This window comes from Rhinatrema bivittatum, chromosome 2 (assembly GCF_901001135.1).
Source record: "Rhinatrema bivittatum chromosome 2, aRhiBiv1.1, whole genome shotgun sequence".
Taxonomy (NCBI): domain Eukaryota; kingdom Metazoa; phylum Chordata; class Amphibia; order Gymnophiona; family Rhinatrematidae; genus Rhinatrema; species Rhinatrema bivittatum.
Window position 1 is genome coordinate 211367850 of NC_042616.1, and position 23451 is coordinate 211391300.

The window sequence follows — 23451 nt, forward strand, 5'->3', positions numbered from 1 at the left end:
CCGGGCCGTGACCTGGGGGCGGGTACGGAGGGCGCGGCCACGCCCCCGGACCGCCCCGGGCCATAGCCACGCCCCCGTACCCGCCCCCAAAACGCTGCCGAAACGCCGCGACGACCGGGCCCGCCCCCCCGACACGCCCCCCTCGGAGAACCCTGGGACTTACGCGAGTCCCGGGGCTCTGCGCGCGCCGGTAGGCCTATGTAAAATAGGCTCACCGGCGCGCAGGGCCCTGCTCGCCTAAATCCGCCCGGTTTTGGGCGGATTTAGGCGAGCAGGGCTCTGAAAATCCGCCCCAATGAGTATTGCTATAAGCGTTAACAGTTAATTGTACCCTGAGTAGTCATTTCTGCTTACTGGCAAGACTGTGTCAGTTACGAATATAAGATGGGATTGTCGGTATATGTCGTCTCAATCTATATATATATATATATATATATATTCAATCAATAAATCTTCTTTCCAAGGCTCCAGTCTTGCTTTGTTTTTTCACCTCTATCTTTCCTCCCAGCTCCAGATCCTGGCGGGTCCGGGCGTGGGTATCGTTCTATATCTTTTGTACATTGTTCAGCTTCTTTATCTAACCTTTGTTTTTGCCTTTCCTCCTCTTCTTTTTTCCTTCTCTGTACTTCAGCAGCTCTTTTCTCTAATTCATCCCAATCTATTTTAGGATCATCCCATGATCCTTTCCTTCTTCCTCTGGTCCTTCTATTCTATTCCCCTCCATTTCTTCAACACCTGCCTGATTATATGGGGGAGGGGCAGTAGGCGGCTCAAAAGGTGGCAGGTGATCCAACGGATCCTACCTTTTTAGAGTTCCGGTCTTTTGTATTTCCCAGGGATGATTACTCCTGGGTCCTGTTTTAGGCCCTATCATCTGGACTGGCAGCATTTTTTCTCTACTGCCTGTCAAGCATGCGGCATAATCTGCTTCTTCCTGAGAAAAGGGTATCTTCTCATTTACAAACATATATTTAGGATTTAACATAGCCAATTTTCATCTGCCCCATACATTGGCCAAAAGACTGCAGGCAGCTTAATTCTTTGCCTGGGTCATTCGAAACAACAGTACTTAATCATTTTCTGTTTATCCTTTACTTTTGTACATAACCTGTCATCCCATGACTTGAACATCCTCCCTAATGGACTATCTGGAGGAATCCTAAAGGGGTCCTTCCCTTCCCCTTTCTTAATCTTAGGCACCCTATTCCCCATTGTGAATTTTCTGGAATTTGTCGCTCACGCTCAAGGCCTTACACTTTGTCCGTTTCCGGCTCATCTCCTCTCGGAGATAGAGAACCGCAGAGCGGGACTTCACTCTCACTTCGTGTCTATGAAACGTCTCATGCACCACACACACTTTCAGGTTCACAATCCCAGCCACCAAGGTACTATTCAATAGTCACTTCCCTTACCTTGGTTCCGTGCATGGAAATTGCTTGGCTGTCACGTAGGTGTGCCTACATCCAACGCCTGAGATAGTTTCAGAGTTCACTTGTCTCGGGTCCCGTCAATTGAGACACCTGACCTCCGGTGAAGAGTTAAGGACTGTTGAAATCAACAGGACGCTTCTTCCTCTCATCTGCCAACAGCACCTGGTGTCATCGATGGCTGGATCCCGGACACGAGCCCCCAAGCTGTAAGAAACAAACAAATTCCTATCTGGGAATGATTAGTTAGTGAATACACAAAGAGTCAGTGAAAAGATCTTATTTGGACAAGCTTGCAAGCTGGTATTTTATACCCTTTTGCTAACAGAAGCTCTAGTTTCACTTCCCTGTTTTTCTTCCTTGTTCTTACCACACTGATGTTATAATTAGTGAGGTTTGGGTGGACCCTTGGGCTCTGTGGCAGCTGGCCACGCCCACAGGGGGAAATCCGTGAGGGGCCACAGGTCAGGCTCAGCCTAGGACACACAAACACCGAGTGATCTTTTATTAGACAATGTGGTGAAGCCACCAGAGGTGGCAGTAGTGAGCAGCAGAAGTAGCCCGGCTGGGCTAGTATCCCTCAGGTGCTGGAACAGCGACTCCTCCGGTAGCAGTGCTGTAGTGGAAAGAACTGAGAATAATGAGTACAGTGGAATATGCACAAATATGAGTACAGTGGAATATGCACAAAGCCCCAGTATGGATAACTCCAGGATAGGGAGAGCAGGCCCTCGAGGAGTGAATACCTGATCCCTGAGGCTTAAAGGTAATGTACTCCCACAGCGGTTCCACGTAGGAGATGACACTAGGGCTGGAACGGAGGCAGGCCCTCGAGGAGCGAGTTCCTGGTTCCAGGGAACAGCTCTGAGGTGAAGATGGTAGTACTCACTGGTGTTGAAGAAAGCAAATCCTTCCAGGCAGAAGAGAAGGTAGGAGCAGGCAGCGAATCAGGGAACATGGGCCCTCGAGGGGCAAGAACTGGTTTCCTGATAGCGACCTGAAAAGCAAGTGAGGCCCCCGAGGAGCAGGTACCCCGTTAACGTTAAGAGTCCAATAGAAGATTGGAGAGGCAGAGTAGCTGGGTATGGAGAGCGAATCCCATCCATAAGATCACCCTTGCTAACTCAAAGGCTAGCAAACATCGTAGGCTTTAAATATCCGGGCAGCGTGACATCATCACAGGGGGAAATAAGAGTGAGGGCTGCTCGGCGCGCGCGCCCTAAGGTACCAGTGGAGCATGGCGGGAGGCAGCACCCAAGCCGGTCCGGGGACGCCAGGAAAGGACGGCAGGCAGACGCCGCGGCAGCCAGGCGTCTATCCATAGCAAGAGGAGGTGCAAAGAAAGAAAGGTAGGCGGAGTGAAGCCATCAGGAAGGGATGGTTGCAACAACTGATAAGCACCTTGCCTCTTGTTCCACCCTTCCAGTTATCTTTCTTTGCAACTACAAAGAGCCCCTTGCCTCCACCCCCTGGTGCTTATCAGTTTTTGGCAGGTATTTCTACATGCAGTTTCTAAATGACATGGCTACATTATCTTGTAAGAGGTATGCACAGAAGCAGAAATTGCAAATATAAAGAAAGAAAGGGGGGGTTATCTTTATGCCATCCACCATGGTCCTCTGACAAGAAAAGGCCTGTAAGATCTGTCCTGACAGATAGCTGGTGGTTTCAGTGTAAAGGAGAGGTTTGTGTAAATGTTTGGTACAGAGCTCAGGAGGGGGTTCATGGGGTGGGGGTTAATTCTAACCTCACGCTTTTCACTTATGCTCTGCCAGGAAGAGGCCCATAACCGTTCTTCAGGCCTATTCTGGGCAAAAGCAGCTAGTAGTTTTATAGGAAGAAAGGGAAGTTAGCACAAGCTGTCAGTTCTCTCTTTAACAGCTGCATAAGGTTAGTGATGTTTAAAGGTCATTTTAAAGAAAAGATTTTTAATATCTGGCTTAATTACTGAGTTGACTTATTTACTGAGACTGCAACATTTAAAGTCATTTCTTACATTGATTGATTTAGGTGTTTTATATACCATCGTTCCAAAAGAAGATCACAATTGTTTATAATATCCACATTCATATTCATGGTCAACGATCACATGCTGTATATCAACATCCACCTTCTCGTTCAACACCACGGCGTATACATATTCTAGTTCATAATTATAAATATTCTTTATCACATCACACTATTATATAATCTAGTTCATATTCATACATTTTTTTTGGTCAATTCTACTAACAATACACTTCATATCTTTCATTCTTTATTGCTTGCTTCACTAACATTATCTCTGGTACTGATGTGGCAGTTATCCGCATAATGGTATTTTACGTTAAATTGTAAGCATTTCTAATGAGTCATTTTTCAGTTCATGCTTGAAACTCTTTCTTTCTGTTATCTGATGTATTGAATCTGGAAGTGTGTTCCACAACTTGGGGCATGCTTTGGAAAACATTCGGTCTCTTAAATGCGTTAAGTTTGTGTTCTGAGTGGAAAGTACAATTAGAAGTCCTTTGTTTTATGATCTTAGGTCTCTGTCTGGTTCTCTGTGGTGTGTAGTGTTGAATTGTCACTCCTAATAAACATGAGTTAATATTGTTGATGATATTAAAAATTAGAGATAATACTTTATAATGAATTTCGGATTGTACTGGAAGGCAATGCAGCAAAATCAGTGAAGGGGTGATGTGTTCGAATGTTATCCCTAGTAAGAGTCTTGCAGAGGCATTTTGAAGTAACTATATGGTTTTAGTAGACTTGAGGTATGCCTAGTAAAAGGGAGTTGTAGTAGTCGAAGTTTGAAAATATAAGTGTTTGTAAGATAGTGCGGAAGTCCTGTATTTTTAACAGTTTCAGTTGATGTAATATTCTTTTTGAAAAAGCATCTAACTCTTCCTATCTTATAGAGAACAAGAAGGGTCAGAGTGTCAATAAGCATCAATTCCCAGATGATTATCCCAGTGTATCCAATACTGTTATACTTCACAAAACATAACTTTACCTGGTCCAGTGAAGCCACAACAAATAAAAGCGGTAGCTACATCCACAGCTTTCCAGAATAGTATACCTGTTTCAGATATTTACAAGCAGCAACCTGGTCCACCAAACATACCTTTATGAAGCACTACTTGTTGAAACCGTCCCTTCCGGACGGCTTCACTCCGCCTACCTTTCTTTCTTTGCACCTCCTCTCGCTATGGATGGACACCTGGCTGCCGCGGCGTCTGCCTGCCATCCTCTCCGGTGTCCCCGGACCGGCTTGGGCGCTGCCTCCCGCCATGCTCCGCTAGTACCTTAGGGCGCATGCGCCGCGCAGCCCTCACTCTTATTTCCTACTTGGTGTGAACCTCAGGGGTGTCCCCCTGTGATGATGTCATGCTGCCCGGATATTTAAAGCCTACGATGTTTGCTAGCCTTTGAGTTAGCAAGGGGGATTCTTACGGATGGGATTCGCTCTCCATACCCAGCTACTCTGCCTCTCCAATCTTCTATTGGACTCTTAACGCTAACGGGGTACCCGCTCCTCGGGGGTCTCACTTGCTTTCCAGGTTGCTATCAGGAAACTGGTACTCGCTCCTCGAGGGCCCATGTTCCCTGACTCGCTGCGTGCTCCTACCTTCTCTTCTGCCTGGAAGGATTTGCTATCTTCAACACCAGTGAGTACTACCATCTTCACTTCAGAGCTGTTCCCTGGTACCAGGTACTCGCTCCTCGAGGGCCTGCCTCCGTTCCAGCCCTGGTGCCATCTCCTACGTGGAACCGCTGTGTGAGTACATTACCTTCAAGCCTCTCAGCTCTCAGGGATCAGGTACTCGCTCCTCAAGGGCCTGCTCTCCCTCTCCTGGGGTTCTCCATACTGGGGCTTTGTGCATATTCCAATGTACTCATTATTCTCAGTTCTTTCCACTACAGCACTGCTACCGGAGGAGTCGCTGTTCCAGCGCCTGAGGGATACTAGCCCAGCCGGGCTACTTCTGCTGCTCACCACTGCCACCTCTGGTGGCTTCATCACATTGTCTAATAAAAGATCAATCTCTGTGTTTGTGTCCTGAGCTGAGCCTGACCTGTGGCCCCTCACAGGATTTCCCCGTGGGCGTGGTCAGCTGCCTCTGTGTCCAAGGGTCCATCCAAACCTCACTAATTATAACACTACTGTCTGGAAAAATGCCTTGTTATAGACACAGCCTTTGCAAGATCAATATTACAGACAGTAGATATGAGATAAAAAAACAAAAAACCCAAAAATATGTTTATCAGTTTTCTGCCACAATATCAGGGTTGCGAAAAAAAAAGAAGACAAGAAGAATATAAAAGGGCAAACCTTGCTAGGCAGTCCCACTTATATGGCTATTTTTCCGTGGTTCTCCATGAAGAGAGCTAAGTTGCTCACCTGAAAAAGGTATTCTCTATGGACAGCAATGCAAACAGTTACATAAACCCTCCCTCCTTCCTGAAAAGCACCTGTGAAATCTATTGGACCAAACTGAGAGACTCTATGACAAAGGCTTTTGAGTGGGAACAGTTGCGCATGCTCAGTTCAAAGATCTGGAAAATTCTGAGCATAAAGAGGAAAAGCATGCCCTATCCTGGTGCTGTAGGATGACATCACTCACTTGTGTGACTGTTGCATTGTAGTCCCCGGAGAACACCTGTTTCAGGTAAGCAACTTAACCTTTTAGGGTAACTCAAGAGAAATTTTCCCCTCAAAATAAAAACCTGTAATAGTAAGAGGCATTGGGAATGCTGGTTACTTACACATATTATACTTGTTTTTTTTAAATATGTGTAATTATAACTTCTTCAGAATTGCCTAAGGACTATAAAAAAGTGTGTTTTGGGATGACAGGGAATTTTTTTTTCCCAGCAGCTGCAATCTGGGACTGAGTAACTATAATAAATGGTACCATTGTGAGAGAGAGAATACTAACAACCAATAGTTTATTATTTTTCAGAAAGGAAGTCTGGTCATATCTTCGTTTGAATAATCGGAAAATTACATATAAATGTGTTTTGGGGGCAATCCTGTAGTTAATTTGTCACTTTGAAATTACAAATCAATTAGAAGAGGACGATGATAGACATCAGGGTACGCCGCCAGAAACAATAGGATATCTCATATATGGATATCCTATTATTCATATAAATGGAATTTCCAATCCACAATCCAAATAGCGTATATTATTTGAATCATGTAACCGAAACTTTATTGGCACCTACTAGCAAATTTATAATCCTAACCAGACTTATTTATGTGCCTATCTGTAAACCGTTGTGATGGTATACTACTAAATGACGGTATAGAAAAGTTTTGAAATAAATAAAATAAATAAATAAGCACAGGAAACGAATAGGTTCTGGACAGCAGCCTGGATTCGTGGCACGTGGAACAGCTCCACGAGAGGGCGGGTTGACATCTGGAATACTTTCAGGTCGAGGGCAGACACAACCCTCGCACAGGATCCAGCGAGCTTTTCTGGGTCATGTACTCGTGACTGACCGTTCCCCTTTATCCTGCAGCCCCTTTATATATATATATTTTTTTTTTTTGGATGCCCGCGGTTTATTCGAGAGGGTTTTCGTTTGGTGCGCATGCTCTGCGCAGAGCTCCTGGCGCGCTGTAGTCGCGCGCACCTGTGGATTTGTAGCACGTGCACCAGAGAGGGGGAACGCCGGAAGCGGTGGTTGAAGTGTATATGTGCAGAGAGGCGGGGTGAGTTAACCACTGCGGGCTATTTATGTTGTCCTTAATAAACTCTATTAGTACTTGCTTAAAAATAATTAGAAAGTAGGTTGTACTAGTACGGTTCCGCGAGAGTGGGGGCGGCGAGAGGAGACGTGTGTGGCCTGTGAGAGTTATATCTGGAGGCTGCGGGTGCCTTCTTGCGATAGCGTTATTTGGGTGATGGAAGGGAAAGGAGTACCTAGTTGGGCCTCTTTCCGCCCTCTCCACATTGGAGGATGTGGTTGCCACATCCAGCCCGGAGTTGCGCCAATGCCGTCAGGTGAGAGAAGCTGGGTTAGGAGTGGCAAGCGGTTCGTTGGCAAACAATACGTATGTTGCACATAAAAATGAAGAGAGTTGCGTCGCAACACCATAGTGCCTTTTAGTATGAGGCCATTTTTATTCCACCAGAAAAGTTAGGAATCTAGCTTTAGGTTTTTGCTGCGCCTAGGCACTGTTAATGATGTTAGAGACAATAGGCAGGAGCAGAAAATCAAGGGTACAGCCCCACAATTTCTTGTTGCAGGAATTAGAAAATTGTGAAGCATATTGACAAACCTTTCTAACTTTTATTTAACACTGTAACTATTTTTTTTTTAAACTCGTTTGTACCTGTATAAATTATTTTGTTTTAGTTGCTTGAGAAAAAGGAATTTCAAATGTGTGGAGATCTTGGGGTTAGGAGAAGGAAAGAATGAGGACTAGAGGAGAGGGAGGGTTAGGGAGATGTGAGTGAGAAGTCAAGACGGGATGGAGGAGATATGGGTAAGATCAAGGAAGGGGGTGAGGGAAATAAAGAGGGTAAAATGGGATGAGTGAAGAGTAGGAGGAAACCAATTTGACAAGCATAAATATTGTAGTAAATACAGAGTTGTGATCACCTAGGATATTCCTGTTCCAACAGATAAAATGCTTGATGCAAGAATACTAGGTATTGAAGTAAAGGAGAAAAATACATGGACAGCATTTTTGATAGAATTGGCCAAGTGAATATATTCTGTGTACCATATGGGAGGGAGAGAAATCTTTAAGTATCAAATTATGCCCTCAGATATCAAGAAAATGTGGTTAGAAAGATGCAAAGATTGTACCAGTTGTATTTTGTGGCACTGACCTGATTTAAAAGAACTTTGAGGCACATTTAGACATGTTGCCATTGTCTTTCCATGTGACCTTGAGTAAGTCACTTTACTCTCTTACCTCAGGTACAAAGTTAAATTGGAAGCCCTCTGGAAATAAGGAAATACCTACAGTATCTTAATATAATCTATTTTGAAGGGATGAATAATAAAAGGAGGGGATCAGAGGAGGAAGGATTAGGGTTTGGTGGGGTTCCAGCATATGGAAAAAAGGGGAAAAGTCAGAGGGAAGGGAGGTTCCAGAATCTGGGGGATAGAATCAGATAAAGGGAGGGATGATCTGAATTGCTATAATACAGGGGTGGGCAATTCCAGCCCTCGAGGGCCACAAGCCTGTTGAGGTTTTAGGCTATCCTAATGAATATGCATGACATAGATTTGCATACAACTGAGGCAGAGTGCATGCAAATCTCTCTCATGCATATTCATTAGGGATATCCTGAAAACAGACTGGTTTGTGGCCCTCGAGGACTGGAACTGCCCACCCCTGCTATAATAGAAGGGGATGGAGAGAGTATCCCTTCCATATTTGGGTTCTTCTGCCCCTTGCACCCCCTCTCTAATTTCCCATGCAGTCTGGCATGCATACATATATCCTGCACCAAGCATGTCTCTTTCTCTCTTGTGCAAACACTCTCTCCTTCCTCCATCTCTCTCTCTTCTTTCTCACACAGATGTGCCCCCTGCCCAAATTACTGCTGCTATGCAAGCTCCCTGCTCCTGCCCATCCAGTCCAGGTTGTCTGGTTGCCATGGGGTTAGTAGGGGGGGAGGGTTGTAGAACAGGAAGGAAGGGGAAGGAAATTCTAGGATTGAGGGAGGGATTGGTTGTGGGTTCCAGGATCTTGGGAGACTTAGGAAGGGAGGTTCCAGGATCTATGGGAAAGAATCAGATATCAAGGGAGATGATCTGAATTGCATGGGTGGGGGAGGAGACAGATATCCCTAACATACTTTGGTTCTGCTCCCCTTGTATCTTTTCTCTAACCTCTGTAACAAGATGCCCGAATGGGAGGTAGGCAGACCTGCACAATACTAAACACACACACACTATGATACAAGAAACGAGATATACAGTAATGAAAATATAGCTTTATTTACAGCACACATTTCATTTCCCTTGACTTAATACATACCAAATCAGCATCCTGCCATTCATCAGGTCTGGGAACCCCAGTGCGACCAAAAAACAGGAGCACATAGCTTCAACGGGAAAGATCCTGCGCCACTCGTCAGTGCACAGGTGAGGCTCCAAGTTCCCACCGGAGGAGCCTGAACTTTTATAGGGCTTTGTAAACAAGTGTGTGTACGTAGATGAGCCAGAACCTGGGTCTGGGAACCTTTCTGTAGGGCTGCTGGCCAGGCATTCCTCCTCCTGTTGAATCAGGTCCCAGGCACAGACAAGCTACTCTCCCCTACAACCACTTGTGTAAGCCCTGCTGATACAGCATTTTGCTTTAAAAACAAGTCCCCAGCTTAAAAAGTGACAGGACAGCATAATGTTTGTTCTGAGAGCATTTTTTTTAACCCATCGTATTACAACCTCTCTCTCAATATGGCATATTCACACGTGTGGCCAGTACCAATCCTTTCTCACCCGGCCACAAATATTGCTCTCTTCGCCCATTTCCTTCTCTCACATACAGATATCTGCCAGCCTCTCTCCTCATCACCACAGTCATCTTCACTCAGCCCCTCCTAACCTCCACAAAATGATCTGCCTTTGCGTTGTTTTTTTTTTTTTTTGCTCCAAGCTCACCCCCCTTCTCCTGTTCCCTGCAGCTGTCTGGGAGGAGAGAGGATGTGGTTGGAGCAGAAAGCAGAGGTCTGAACAAAATAGGATGCAGGGGAGGGGCTTGAAGGGAAGACATTGGCAAGTCAAGGAAAGAAAAAAACAAAACCTATGCTCTTGTCTTGGTGCCCTGGCAGCATTGTAAGCTCAAGAGGGAAGGGAGCTGTCAGAATATCCAATATTGTAAGCATGCCACAGCTTTGCAGTGCATCTCTTTTGGTGGGCAGGGAGAAGAGCTACTTCTGCTTTGGTGGGCCCAAGTGAAGCGTTGCTTACTTCTGTGGCAGAACTGGACATGAGCAGTTACTGTGATGATCCACAACCCAGGAAAACCTATCACCCTCAGGCCTCAGCCTGGGATGAGCAGTTCTGCTGCTGGCTCCCTAATCAGGGAAGAGACAAGGAAGGGAGAATAAAGGCAAAATAAATCAAAATAGAAAGTAAAAAATGAGCAAACTAAGAAAAAATGTGAAAACAGTAAAAAAGCAAAAATAAAGTTTGGCAGGAAAGGATGGAGTTTTTCAGCTCCTAAAGTTTGACTGGCACTTAAGTTTAATTTTTTTTTTTTCCCAGCCCTTACTATTGTGGTATGTGTGTCTCTCTGGTGGGCTTTGGTATGTGAGATCTGTTCTGAGTAATGTGGTCTCTGTGTCTGGGTGAGGTATGTCGTCTTGTGTTTCTGTTTGGGTATGTTGTGTATGCCTTTTGTTTTTTGCCTGAGGCTGATGTCTCTCTTTTTTTTTTTTTTGCTGTTTAGGTGTGATATGTCCCTATCTTTGTCTGTCTAGGTGTTGGGTTTCTCTCTCTGTGGGTGTCTGGGTTTGAGATCTTTTGTTTCTGAATGTGGGGTAATTGTGTCTGGGTGTCAGTTTCACTCTGTTGGTCAGGGTGTGGGGTGTCTGGTTATGAGGTACAAATTTAATTAAAAAAACAAAACTGAAATACATAAGTATTCAGACCCTTTGCTGTGACACTCAGTTGAGCACAGGTGCATCCTGTTTCCATTGCTCAGCTGTGAGACTTATTTAATTTAATTTTATTTAAAACATTCAGAGAATGCACGATTGTGGCAAGTCTTATATTTAATTCTAAATGCTATTCGTAACCCGTGTTTCAGTCAATTAGTGAGCTGCAGAGTTTTGGATAATCTGTAATGAACGAAGAGTATGTTTGGGCAAACCAATGAATAAGAATTGCAGTAATCAATGCTAGAGAACAGCAATGACTAAAGCTGTACGGAAATCGATGGGATCCAGCTTGATTGGTGTCCACCTGTGGCAAGTTCAATTGATTGGACTTGATTTGGAAAGGCATATGCCTGCGTATATAAGGTCCCACAGTTGATGGTGCATGTCAAAGCAAAATAAAAGCTATGAAGTTAATTGTCTGTAGACCTCCAGGATAGGATTATGTTGAGGCACAGATCTGCAAAAGGTCCCAAAGAAAACTGAGGCCTCTATCGTTCTTAAATGGAACCATAGGACTCTTCCAAGAGCTGGCTGCCCCCCCCCCCCACCCCCAAACTGAACAATCGGGGGAGAAGGGCCTTGGTCAGGGACATGACCAAGAAGCTGATGGTCACTCTCACAGAGCTCCAGCATTCTACTGTGAAGATAGTTTTCCTTCTAAGCAATTACATGTGTGGAAGAGGGGCTGTGGCTCAAAAAGTTTGCTCATCTGTGCTGTAGACCCTAGTTGATCTTAAGCTTTCCCCCCACTTCTTCATATCCAGGAGCTCTTTGTGTTTGTCCCAGTCTTTTAATCTTGTGGATCATGTAATTCATTACAGCAGTGTTAAAGCCTTAGGGGATAGCTGGACAGGCTTTGCAGTGGCTGACTTTTTTTCTTATTGGATCAGAAAGTTTCAATCATGTAAAGTGACATTTCTAACTCACAGGCAGATTCCATAAACTGCGCAGGAGAGCCCAGGCCACTCTCCTGGGTGTGTGATTTCAGTATTCAAATGAGGGGCTGCGCTAATAAGGAGGTGGCGGCTGTCAGCAGGTTTGACAGCTGACACTTAATTTTACCGGCGTCAGTTGTCAAACCCGCTCACAGCCATGAGTTAGGAACATGGACGCCGGCAAAATTGAGCGTCCATTTTCCAACCCGCAGGCCACGGGCAGATTTTTTATTTTTGGGGCCTCTGACTTAATATCGCTATGATATTAAGTCAGATTGTGTGGTCCTGCAAGGATGGTCTTTATCACCTTTTGTTCAGTATATTAAACTCCTTGGCAAAGTACTTTCTCTTTAGCAGGAGATCGCACAGCTTAAAGTGATGCACGCTATATCTAGGTGGCTATTAAAAGAATAAGCTGGCTCTAAATGAATCAAAAACAGATTCTTGTTTTGCAGAAAAAAGCTCAACCATAGATAGTAGGATGAAATTAAATCTTTGTGGGGGTAAGTTTTTTTTTTTTTTTTTTTTTTTCTTCACTATTGACACTGGAAGTATAGGTGCTACACAGCGCATGTTGCCTATTTTAAATTGCAAGATGTGACTGCTTTGGCCATCTTTAGATCTAGGTTTATCTAGGGTGATATATATTTTTATTTAGATTACTGTAATGGGCTGTTGGACTCATGCAGAGCCTAATGTATAGGATTCCGATAGTGCAAAATGTGACAGATTGACCTGGGGGTTGCCACAAAAGGTGTCTGTGTGGCTGCTGTTGCTTTGGATGCATTGGTTGCCAATAATGTACAGAGTCCAATTTTAAGATTTGTTTTTTCCTGCTTTTTAAGTTATTGCAAGGTATTTAGTATGAGCCCACTAGAGATCTTTGTTCCTGTAGGGCTGCAAATTTGGCCATTCTTACATGTAAAGAAGTGAAATCCAAGTTGTGGGACAGACTGTTCTACCCAGCCACCACCCTACCCCCCCTTACATACCCTTGAAGAAACCCTTCCCAGTAAATACCTCCTGTGTCAATTGTTCCATATTCCTATTTAATCAAGTGATTCCTGTACATTAGTCATCTGTACATAGTATTCCTCTTTTCCGCTTTATTCCCTCCCTTTACCTCTGTTAACTATACCTCTCACCCCTGCCCCCCGAGCCTATCCTCCCTCCCCTTCCCCCCCCCTACCCCCCTCAAATCTCTATTCCTTGGTTTCATTTATTGTTTATTTTGTTGTGTTTGGTTTTTGGTTTGTTTTTTTGCTCTTGCGTTAGTATTTTCATATTGTTTTATTGTCATATTGTTATACTGTATCTCCCACCTGAGTTCATTGTAAACCGGCATGATGTGCTCCACGAATGTCGGTAAATAAAAGTTAATAAATAAATAAAATAAATAAAATACAGTAACTTCTTATGTTATGTTTTTAATTGTAACAGCTATTAGGATGGAGCTTAATAATTTGATCTTTAGAAAGAAACTAAAAACCTGGCTGTAATCTTCAGGACAGCAGTGAGTCACTCAGGACAACTAACTGTAGTGTAAATCTCCAAAGGTTTTGTACTAATTTACCTTAGAAGCACAAGTTATATTGCAAGGGAAGAACTCAGTAACTCACAATCCAGTGGAGCACTGAGAGGAGAGGATCAACTTGCTGGTGGCTGGAAAGAATCAGTAAGTATTGCTTGAAGAAATTTTTAAAACTTAAAAGTACTGGGGAGAAGTAAACTATTAAAGTGTATTTTTTAGTGTTTGTTTTTAAATAGGTAATCAGGCAGGCAACAAACCAGTTTGTGTGTTTTTTGTATTTCCCAACCTACCCATAGCTCATCCTTTAATTTATAGGCAGGTGTCACTTTCACACCAGTTAAAAAAAAAATAAAATCAGCCTTTTAACTTAAGCTGTGGTGAATTTGAGTTTATCAAGAGTTTTGATCATTCCCTTGTAGGTCACTACCAGATATATAGTGAATACCCTAATTGTATGCATTCCTACTCCTATAGCAACCTAAAACTTAACTAGGAACTGAGCAAATTTAAGATGGAGGCAGCAGCAAGAGGGGAATCTACCAGTCTTTTTTGCATAGTGTAACATGTGTGATTTTTTTTACCCACCGGTGAGAAATTGTACGTGTGCATCTGATGTAAAGAGCTCCTGTCTCTCAGAGAATGAGTCCAGTCTCTGGAGGCTAGAGTGGCAGACCTAGAGAAGCTGAGGCAGACATATATAGATGAGACCTTCAGGGACATAGTAGCCAAGTCCCAACTCCAGTCTAGCATCCTTGGTGCTGCCTTGGAGGAAGAAGGTCTCATGATTGGAGAGCATCAACCTGGTGCAGCAGGAAATGATCCTGTAGCAAGGACCTGCTTTCCAGGTGGTGCATTTTCCTTTTGCACCGAGGATGTCTCCCAAGGCTACTGCCCAGGAGTGAAGGATTAGGTTGGCTGTCATAGTTGGTGATTTGATTATGTAGACAGCTGGGTGGCTGGTGTGCATGAGGATTACCTGGTAACATGCCTTCCTGTTGCAAATGTGGTAGACCTTGCACGCCACCTAGATACGATTTTAGACCGTGCTGGAGAGGAGCTGGCTGTCGTGGTACATGTGGGCACCAATGACATAGGAAAATGTAGGAGGGACGTTCTGGAAGCCAAATTTAGACTCTTAGCTGAAATCCAGAACCTCCAAGGTAGCATTCTCTGAAATGCTCCCTGTTCCACACGCAGAGCTCCAGTGTCTCAATGTGTGGATGAGACGATGGTGCAAAGAGCATTCAGTTTTGTGAGGAACTGGGGAATTCTTTGGGGAAAGGAGTCTTCTTCCCCCCCCCCCCCCCCCCCCCCCCAAGGGGATGGGCTCCACCTTACCCAGGGTCAAACCAGGCTGCTGGCACTAACTTTTAAAAAGGAGAGAGCAGCTTTTAAATAGAACAAAGGGGAAAGCTGACAGTCACTCAGCAACACATGGTTCGGAGGGAGGTATCTTCAAAGGATACTAATGAAGCATTAGAGTTAGGACATCACAACAGGTTCCAATAGTAAGAAAAGTAGTCCAAGTGCCTATAACTTAAAAACTCACTTGAGTTAAAAGATTCTAATTTATCCCTGTCAACTGAAAAGCAGAATGTAAATACAAATAAAAAAACCACACTTTGAAATGTTTGTATGATGAATCAAGAAATGGGAGAATGTGTATAGCAGTGAATGATAAAGATAAAGCAAGACAGACCAGTTGCCTTAGGTAGGGATTATTTTCCTGTTGATAGCAGGGCTGAATTAGCCACGCTGTCATGGGAGTCCAAAGCTCCCGATCACGCATGTTTATGTGGGGTTTTTTTTTGCGTGACCAAATAATGTGGTAGACGATAAATTTAAGGTAATACAGTTTGTAACACTGCTTGTCCTATCTTCGCACCTGAGGACTGTTTGTGCAGACAGTAGTGGGATGTGGAGGTATGAAGAAAGGACCATGTTGTAGCTTTACAAATGTCCAGTGGTTGCACATTTCGAAGATGAGCAATAGAAGTTGCTGTTGCTCTGACTTGATGAGCTCGAGGAATCTAAGTTAGCGACAACTTTAGTTTCTCATAACAGAACTGGATACATTGTGCGATCCAGCTGGAAATGGTGCGCTTAGCTACTGGTTTACCTGGGGTGTTTGGATTAAAAGATACAAAGAGCTGCGATGCACGAGATTCCGTTTGTGTTCTTCTTTTGTAGTATGTTAACGCTCGTTTGCAGTCCAGTGTGTGAAGTAAGCGCTCTCTGTCATTAGAATGAGGCTTTGGAAAGAAAGTCGGTAATTCTATTGATTGGTTGAGGTGGAAATATGAAACTACCTTTGGAAGAAAGGCTGGGTTAGTCCTGAGAACTACCTTATCATGGAAAAATTGTAGGTATCGATCGTAGTGAACTAAAGCTTGCAGTTCACTAACTCGTCGTGCAGAAGTTATTGCTATCAAACACCACTTTCCATGTTAGATTCGTCATATGAGCTGAGTTGAACAGTTCAAATGGAAGCATAAGTTGCTAAAGAACCACATTTGGATTCCATGGTATTGCTGGTTTGACCATTGGTGGTTGAAGATGTTAGACCCTTGATAAAAACGAGATAGTAAAGGGTGGACTGCAATTGGACTATTATGGACTTGCCTATGGTAGGCCGAAATGGCACTAAGGCTTCAGGAAACAACTGAACACAGACACTACTATCATTAAACGACACCATACTCAAAGGTTTCGAAAACGGACAAAGTTACCTTCTAGTCCTACTCGACCTATCAGCGGCCTTTGACACAGTAAACCACTCTATCATGATTGAACGACTATCAGAAATTGGTGCAAAAGAAAAAAACTCTACAATGGTTCACATCATATCTATCACAAAGAACCTACCAAGTATGGATCAATGACACCCTTTCAAAAAAAATAAACTTAGAGCGGAACCTTGGGACTCCAGTGTCTATCAGCGACACTCCAGCATTTACCTGCTTCAGATATGCCACTTCCTCTCAAACCTTAATCTGACCCACTTCATATATGCAAATGATATTCAAATATTAACCCCAATAAACAACTCACTGGAAGAAACCTACAAAAAAACAGCCACTTACTTAAACAAAATAAAACAGCTACTAACCAACATGAAACTATACTAAACTTTGATAAAACTGAAATAATAATCCTAGATAGAAAAAACACCCCTCAACTACCACCACTCAACCTAATGAACCAAAAAGTGGCTATCTCACCGATCAATCATGCACGCAACCTTGGAGTCATAATTGACACAACTTTCCTTCAAGAACCATATCACAAACTTCTAACACTATGTCAATTAAAACCTTTCCTCTCCCCCAATGACTTAGATCAGTCCTTCAACTACTCATCTTCTCCAACCTGGATTACTGCAACTCCCTACTATTCAACTTACCCTTAACACCATCCGACCACTCCAAATCCTACAAAACGCAACTCCAAGAATACTCACCGGATCAAAAAAAACATGATCATATCACTCCTACATTTATAGCACTTCACTGGCTTCCAATAAAATTTAGGATTGAATATAAAATACTATCCCTACTACACACAATAATATACAAAAACAAACAAACTGGCTAAGCTCATCCATAAAACTGCATTCTCTAAACAGAAATCTCAGATCAGCAAATAAAGGACTACTAAAAGAGTCCTCCTGTTCGCTTTAAACACACCTCAACTCAAAAGAGCAATCTCACACTAGGAAGCCCCGAACTACGAACACAAAATCTAAAAAACCTGGGTGTTTACCAAAGCCAACCAACTCACCCAATGACTCTAAATCACCACTTCCCTCCCATTGACACTATGCAAAACTATTTTTGAACCAATGTAAGAAAAATAACATAACCGAAACATGTATAATCTATCCTACGATCTAAGTTCATAAAACATTTAATAACTTTGTAAAAAATTATAGTTCTATGTTAACATTTGAATGAACCTTTTTTGAAAAACTGTTAAACTTCGAATCTGTTAACAGTTGAAATGGTGAAACCCAACAACGGTATATAAAATATAGAAGTTACTCCAACTTTTGCTTCTGTGACTGAGGGAAATCATGGTCTCTGGTATCAATAGATAATCTAATTGGGAATAAGATTTATGCAGGTGAGAATAAAGTGAAGTCATTTCCCCCCCCCCCCTCCCCCCGGGGTGTAAAACTCTCCAGATAACTTCATATATAAGGAGCAGGATTTAATAGATAACTGTTAATTGGGAAACATTTTTTATTTGCTTTTATCAGATTGCAATGTACATAAATACTTGCTACAATATTAGTTTCCCCCCCCCCCCCTTCTGCCACACTGTTGGCCGATTATTTGGGCATCTGCAAAACTCTGCTCACTAGATGTGAAAAGACATCCTGGGAATATTTATTGAACTTATATATACTTATCTATATCAGAAGCAAACTTCCTTCCAAATAACGCTGTTATAAAACTTTTTAACGGTCTTTCTCTTAAGTTGAACATTAATTGTAACCACTGCCGCTAATCTGTTTGTTCTAGCGCTGCTGCTAAACATTAAATGTGAACTGACATGATGTTACTAAACGAATGGCGGTATATAAAGAACCTCAAATCAATAAAATAAGATATTGTGGTAGGCACTATTTTTTTTTATCTGCCCTGCTCCATATATTGTGGAATCTACAATGAAAGGTACCTGCTTATGAAAAAGGAGGCTATTCCCTGTTGCTGGCTAGAAAAGGAGGAAACAAAAATTACCCAACCCATTCCCTTTTCAATTTAGCATATTCTAAATACAATCTGTGCTTTTAGCTGCTGAAATAAAGAAAAGCTTTTTGTGTTTGGAGAGTGTATTCCATCTACATTCAAAAGGACCATTGTCACCTTACCCATGGCAAAATTCCAGATCCATACCTGTTACAGTTGAACATCTTTTTCCATGTTGTGCCAGCCACCCCCAAGTGGCCCATTCTTATCCATCATATAATACAGGTTAAGACCTTTCTTGCCCACATTGCCCATCCAAGCTATAGATTCCCTGCTGAACCAGCTCATATTCATCCTCTACATTTGCACAACTAAGATAGCACACATATTCATCCATCATCCCATATTTTGCCCCAAGGGACCATATACCTCCACATCCACTCCACCTCTAGCTGGGGAGTACCCAGGCAGTGCTTCACCTTGCTCTACATCTATTTCAAAGCATCTGCCTTTTCAAAACAAAAACAATTAACATTTTGAATAATTTTGACTAACAATAACATGCATAGGTTGTTTTGTTAGACCTGGCATTAAAGTTGTTTAGTTTCTCTGTTGAAAAAAGAGTGAAGGAAAGACAGCAAAAAGAGAAACCACAAAGAAAAATAAATAGGTCTTCCCTGTAAGTAGTCCTATCATGGCAAAAGACTATCCTGTCTCCCCTTGCTGATTGATTTCAAGTTATGTGAAGATCAATATTGCTGAACAGTGAGCCAGTTCCTCATTTCCAAGCTGGGCAGAGCATATATGTAGACCAGGGCTGCTCCTGGTTTCTCGCTCTCACTGGCTCCCTCACATACACACACCCAGGCAAGCTCCCATTTATTCTCACACCGCTCCTCCTCCCACCTCCTAGGCATGCACACATTAACATCCACCCATTCCCAAGCAGTTAGACACCCTCCCACCGACACCCATACAGCCTCTCATCTATACACGGGCTTACCCCCTCCAACATGCGCACACAGTCACCCGCCCACACACACAGGCATACATATACACCCATAGGGCCTAGGCCTTTTTCTCAGCCACCAAGTCATTGTGTTTATACTGATGTCATCTCTGGCTGCTGCAGGACCAGTCTCGTGGCAGCAAGAGATGGGGTTGTCATTGAGCAGATCAGGCAGGGGTTTGGTTTATCCTTGCCCGATCTGATGTTTGACTTTGGAGGCAGGGTGAGACAGCGGCTGCGGTAGAGGTGTTTTGGAGGGGCACTTTTTGCTGCTCAAATTCTTCCTCATGATAGAGCATATCAGCAGCATTAGACGATAAGCTAAACAAATTACATGAAAAGCTGACTGTAGTTTGTTTAGCTTGTCTAATGTTGCTGATACGCTCTTAGAGATTTGTTGCAGCATATAATCAAATAATGCAGCCACTAGTTAACTGCTGTCCCCATTCACCGTCCGATCTTGTTTTCTCATACAGCCATCTGAGTTTTTTGGTCATTGCGTGCCAGGCTCTCCACAAACCAGGACAGTCACTTCACTGCATTTTTCTTTCCTGCCTAATATTGTTGGCAAATGCTCGTCTGTGTTTCTTTAGCAAAGTTATCACCCCACTGGTGCATCACCAGAAGTCAATAGCAAGTTTTAGATGTCCTGAGGTCATTGATTTATTTGTAATTTTAAGTTTGTATTTATATTTGTACTCATAGATTTTTTTTTTTAAAATTTAATTTTATTGTACACTGCTTTGGATATTCATAATTGGTCATAGTGGTTTGTTTAAAATTGCACAGTTTCTCTCTCAATTTCACACCCACAGGCTATTCCATGCACCACTGTTCTCCAAGTCAAGCAGGATGGCAATCCTTGCATGTGGGTGATACTTAATGGAGCCCAGTGCAGAATTTTTATGTCAGTTTCTAGAACTTTGGGCTTCAATGAGCATGCCCAGCTTGCCCCTATACCATGCATCCACGTGGGGGCTTCTTTAGTTTCCTTTTCTACAGAGCCCACTGATCACTATACTTCAGCAAAAAAGTTGCATGTATATTAGTCATGGGGCCCTGTGGTCTCTCTGCCCCCTTCTAATTCCCTAGAAAATGTTTTTTTGGTGTTTAAGTTGGCATTCTTTTCCCTTGCCCAACAAGTGCATTGTTGGTGTTCCGGGCATGGACTGTCATAGTGGTTTGGTTTTGCTTCTCTTTTCTCTGGCCATGGATAAGCAAACTAGTGGCTTCCAACAATGTCCACAGGTGCACCAGAGTCATCTCTATTTTTATAATAGATGTATCCTGTGCCTGAACACATTGCACGATGTCCAGAGGTGTCGCCTGTGTGCGACCATGACAGGATGACTGTCCTAGTTAGAGCTGATGGAGAAGCACATGGGGCACTGAAAGATCGACTGAGGAATTGACAGAGGGACCTAGTAGCTGGATTGGATGCTGGTGATAAATTGGGGGAGCATTCTACTCACTTGATATTGAGTATTGGTAAGAACCACAGTCAAGCTGTCACTTGGCCCTTCACATTTAAAGAAGGCATTGTATTCCCCCTCTTCAGCTCAGACATTGAAAATGAAGAGGCATCTGTCTCAATTATGTGATGCTGGGACTGGGGGAACCCTCCCCCACCCCCGAAGTGATGTCATGGAGAGGAGAGCTCATCCTTGTCAGACCCAGGAACAGCATTGGTCTGAATGTATAAGTGTCAGCTACTGATACTCCTCGCGATTCCTAGGAAGATGTGGCTATCCCTTCTGCATCTCAGTTGGTGTTGGCATCGGCTGTGTGGTAGGAAGAGCCGGAGAAAGATGCAGCAGGCCTTGGGCAAGGCATTGTGAGACCTTTTTGGTTGGGATCAGAGCAAGTGTGGTTTGAAGTCTAGCTGCTGCTCAGTCTCTTTCTGTCTAGTAGCTTAGCATCAGAGCCAGTCTCTGTGCCAGTTTCTGGAGGTATCTGGGGTTGAAGGTGGCTCACACTGGACTGAAGATTACTATTGGTGGAAGCTTCCCTGAGACAAAGGAGTTCCTCTGGTTCTGAGCAAAAAAGTGCTCCCTTCTGAGGCTTTGTCTATAGGTTGGCATCATTTGAGTCTTCATTACTGATGTACCAGCTGGGGTATGACTCTGAATTCTCCTGGGAATATAACTATAGATCTGAGATTCTGATTAAGAGGGCTCAGTCTTCTCTCTGACCCCTCTCCTTCAGAGAGAGCAATTCCCTCCTGAATACCTTGCCTTCACTGCTTTTGTTTAAACAATGACAGAAGTCATTCTTTATTCAATTTACTAACAGAGGATGAAACCAGAAACAAGATGCTGGATATCCTCCAGTTCAGGGAGCCCCCTAAGGACATTGTGGCAGTCCCAGTTAACAAAACCCTTCAGGAGGTATACAGATGAGGATGTGGGAGAACGCTGTCTCTGTGGCTCTCATTTATAAGATGGTGGATGTGATGTCTTGTCCAGATAACTCCTGGATGTGAAGAGGCATTTACTGCACCAATCTGTGGTGTTCCCATCTAATCTTAAATGGGCTAGGAGGACTAGAATCCATTCCTCTGTGCCCCCCAGGGAAGGATTCTAGAACAAAGGATATTTTTGGGAGGAAAGTAAAGCATGGCTGCCATGCTGGGTCAGACCAAGGTCCATCGAGCCATGCATGCTGTCACCAACAGTGGCCAATCGGGATCGAGTATGTAGTAGATCATATAAATTAGATCTAATTCCTGTTAATCCCAGGGATAGCAGTTGCTTTATTTAGTCTAACTAATGTGTCCTGGAACTTTTTTTTTTTTCTCTCCAGGAACTTGTCCATACATCTTTTTAAGCCCTGCTATGCTAGTTGACTTGATCATGTCTTCTGGCAACAGATTCTACAGCTTGCTAGTGTACTGAAAGATTGTAGAAAATACTTTCAGTTTTGAATCGGCTGGTGGTTAGTTTCATGGAATGTCCTTGTTTTTAGCATTACTTTGGGGTAGGATGGATATTTACAATCTTGATTTTATGAACTTATATCATGTCCCCTCTCAACTGTTTTCTTTCCATGCTGAAGAGCCCTAACCTGTGTAGCCTCTTGTCATAGAGATGTTCCATCACTCTTATCGTTCTGGTCTTCCTCTGCACCTTTTCTAGTTTTGCTATGTCTTTGAGATGGGGTGACCAGAACTGCACACAATACTCAAGGTGCAATTGCACCTTGGCTTGATACAATTCTCTCTTCCTTTTCAGATTGTTCCTAACGTTCTTTTTGCTTTTTTTGACTGCAGCCTAGCACTGAGCCAAGGATTTCAATGTATTTGTCTACAAGGATTCCAAGGTCCTTTTCCTGGGTAGTGACTCTCAATGTAAAACCTAGCATCATGTACCTGTAGTTGGGATTATTTTTCTCTATGTGCAGTACTTTGCACATTTCCACATTAAGTTTAAACTGCCATTAAGTTGTCCAGTCCACTGCCATTTTAAACAAATTTGAATAACTTTGAATTTGCAGATGACAATCATCTTGCTCATTGTTCTCTCTTCCAGATCATTTATGAATATGTTAAATAGTACAGCTCCCAGTACTGATCCCTGTGGTACTCCACTCTTGTCCGGCCGCTTTGCCAGACTTCAACCTTTTGAATAACAGCGTAAATCTCGCTATCTTTAATGGGGGTATTTAACAGCCCCAGTCTCTCCCAAGTTATCTTTGGACAGGGGAAGTCTCGAAAAAGACCTCAGAGGCTTTAGCATTCCTGGGTTTTGCACTATAAAGAGATTGGTAATAGTACAGAAAACTAGAGGTAATATCCTCTATGGCAGTTTTACAGCCACCGTCTTTACCTCTGACTCCAGCAATAATTGATTTTGGGCCCCTAGCTCGAACCAGATTGGCCAGTAGTTTACTAGGCCTGTTGCCAAGTTTATAAAGCTGATATTTATAGTACCGCAGAGATTTAGAGGCCTGTTGATTAAAACGATTGGCCCTCAATACCCTATTATATTTTCTGCCTCTTGTTTACTTGGGAATACCACACTTTTTAGAATAATGTGCAAACTTTATTACTCACTCTAGACAATAAAATACTCACTATCACATTCAAACACATTCACACACCTACAAACATGTTAAAAACATCTCCAAACATAGTGATTGCAGGAAATTTTTAACAGTCAATATACCAAAATACAAGGTTATATATGTCCAACATGACATGTTTCTCCCCTAACATGACGTTGTAACATGTGATTGACGTGGACGGC

General features: G+C 43.2%; 1 protein-coding gene across 8 annotated transcripts in view; it reads left to right on the forward strand.

The window, feature by feature from the left end:
- Nucleotides 1-6995: 6995 nt before the first annotated feature.
- STK31 (serine/threonine kinase 31) overlaps nt 6996-23451 on the forward strand; it is a 482717-nt gene continuing 466261 nt past the window's right edge. For 6 of the 8 annotated variants that reach the window (XM_029589101.1, XM_029589104.1, XM_029589105.1 and 3 more), the window contains exon 1: nt 6996-7131. In XM_029589101.1, the coding sequence (XP_029444961.1) occupies nt 7011-7131 (121 nt within the window). In that variant the 5' untranslated portion in view covers nt 6996-7010. Of the gene's footprint in view, nt 7132-7170; nt 7424-23451 lie in introns of those variants that run through there. The other 2 variants (XM_029589102.1, XM_029589103.1) reach the window with 1 other exon arrangement.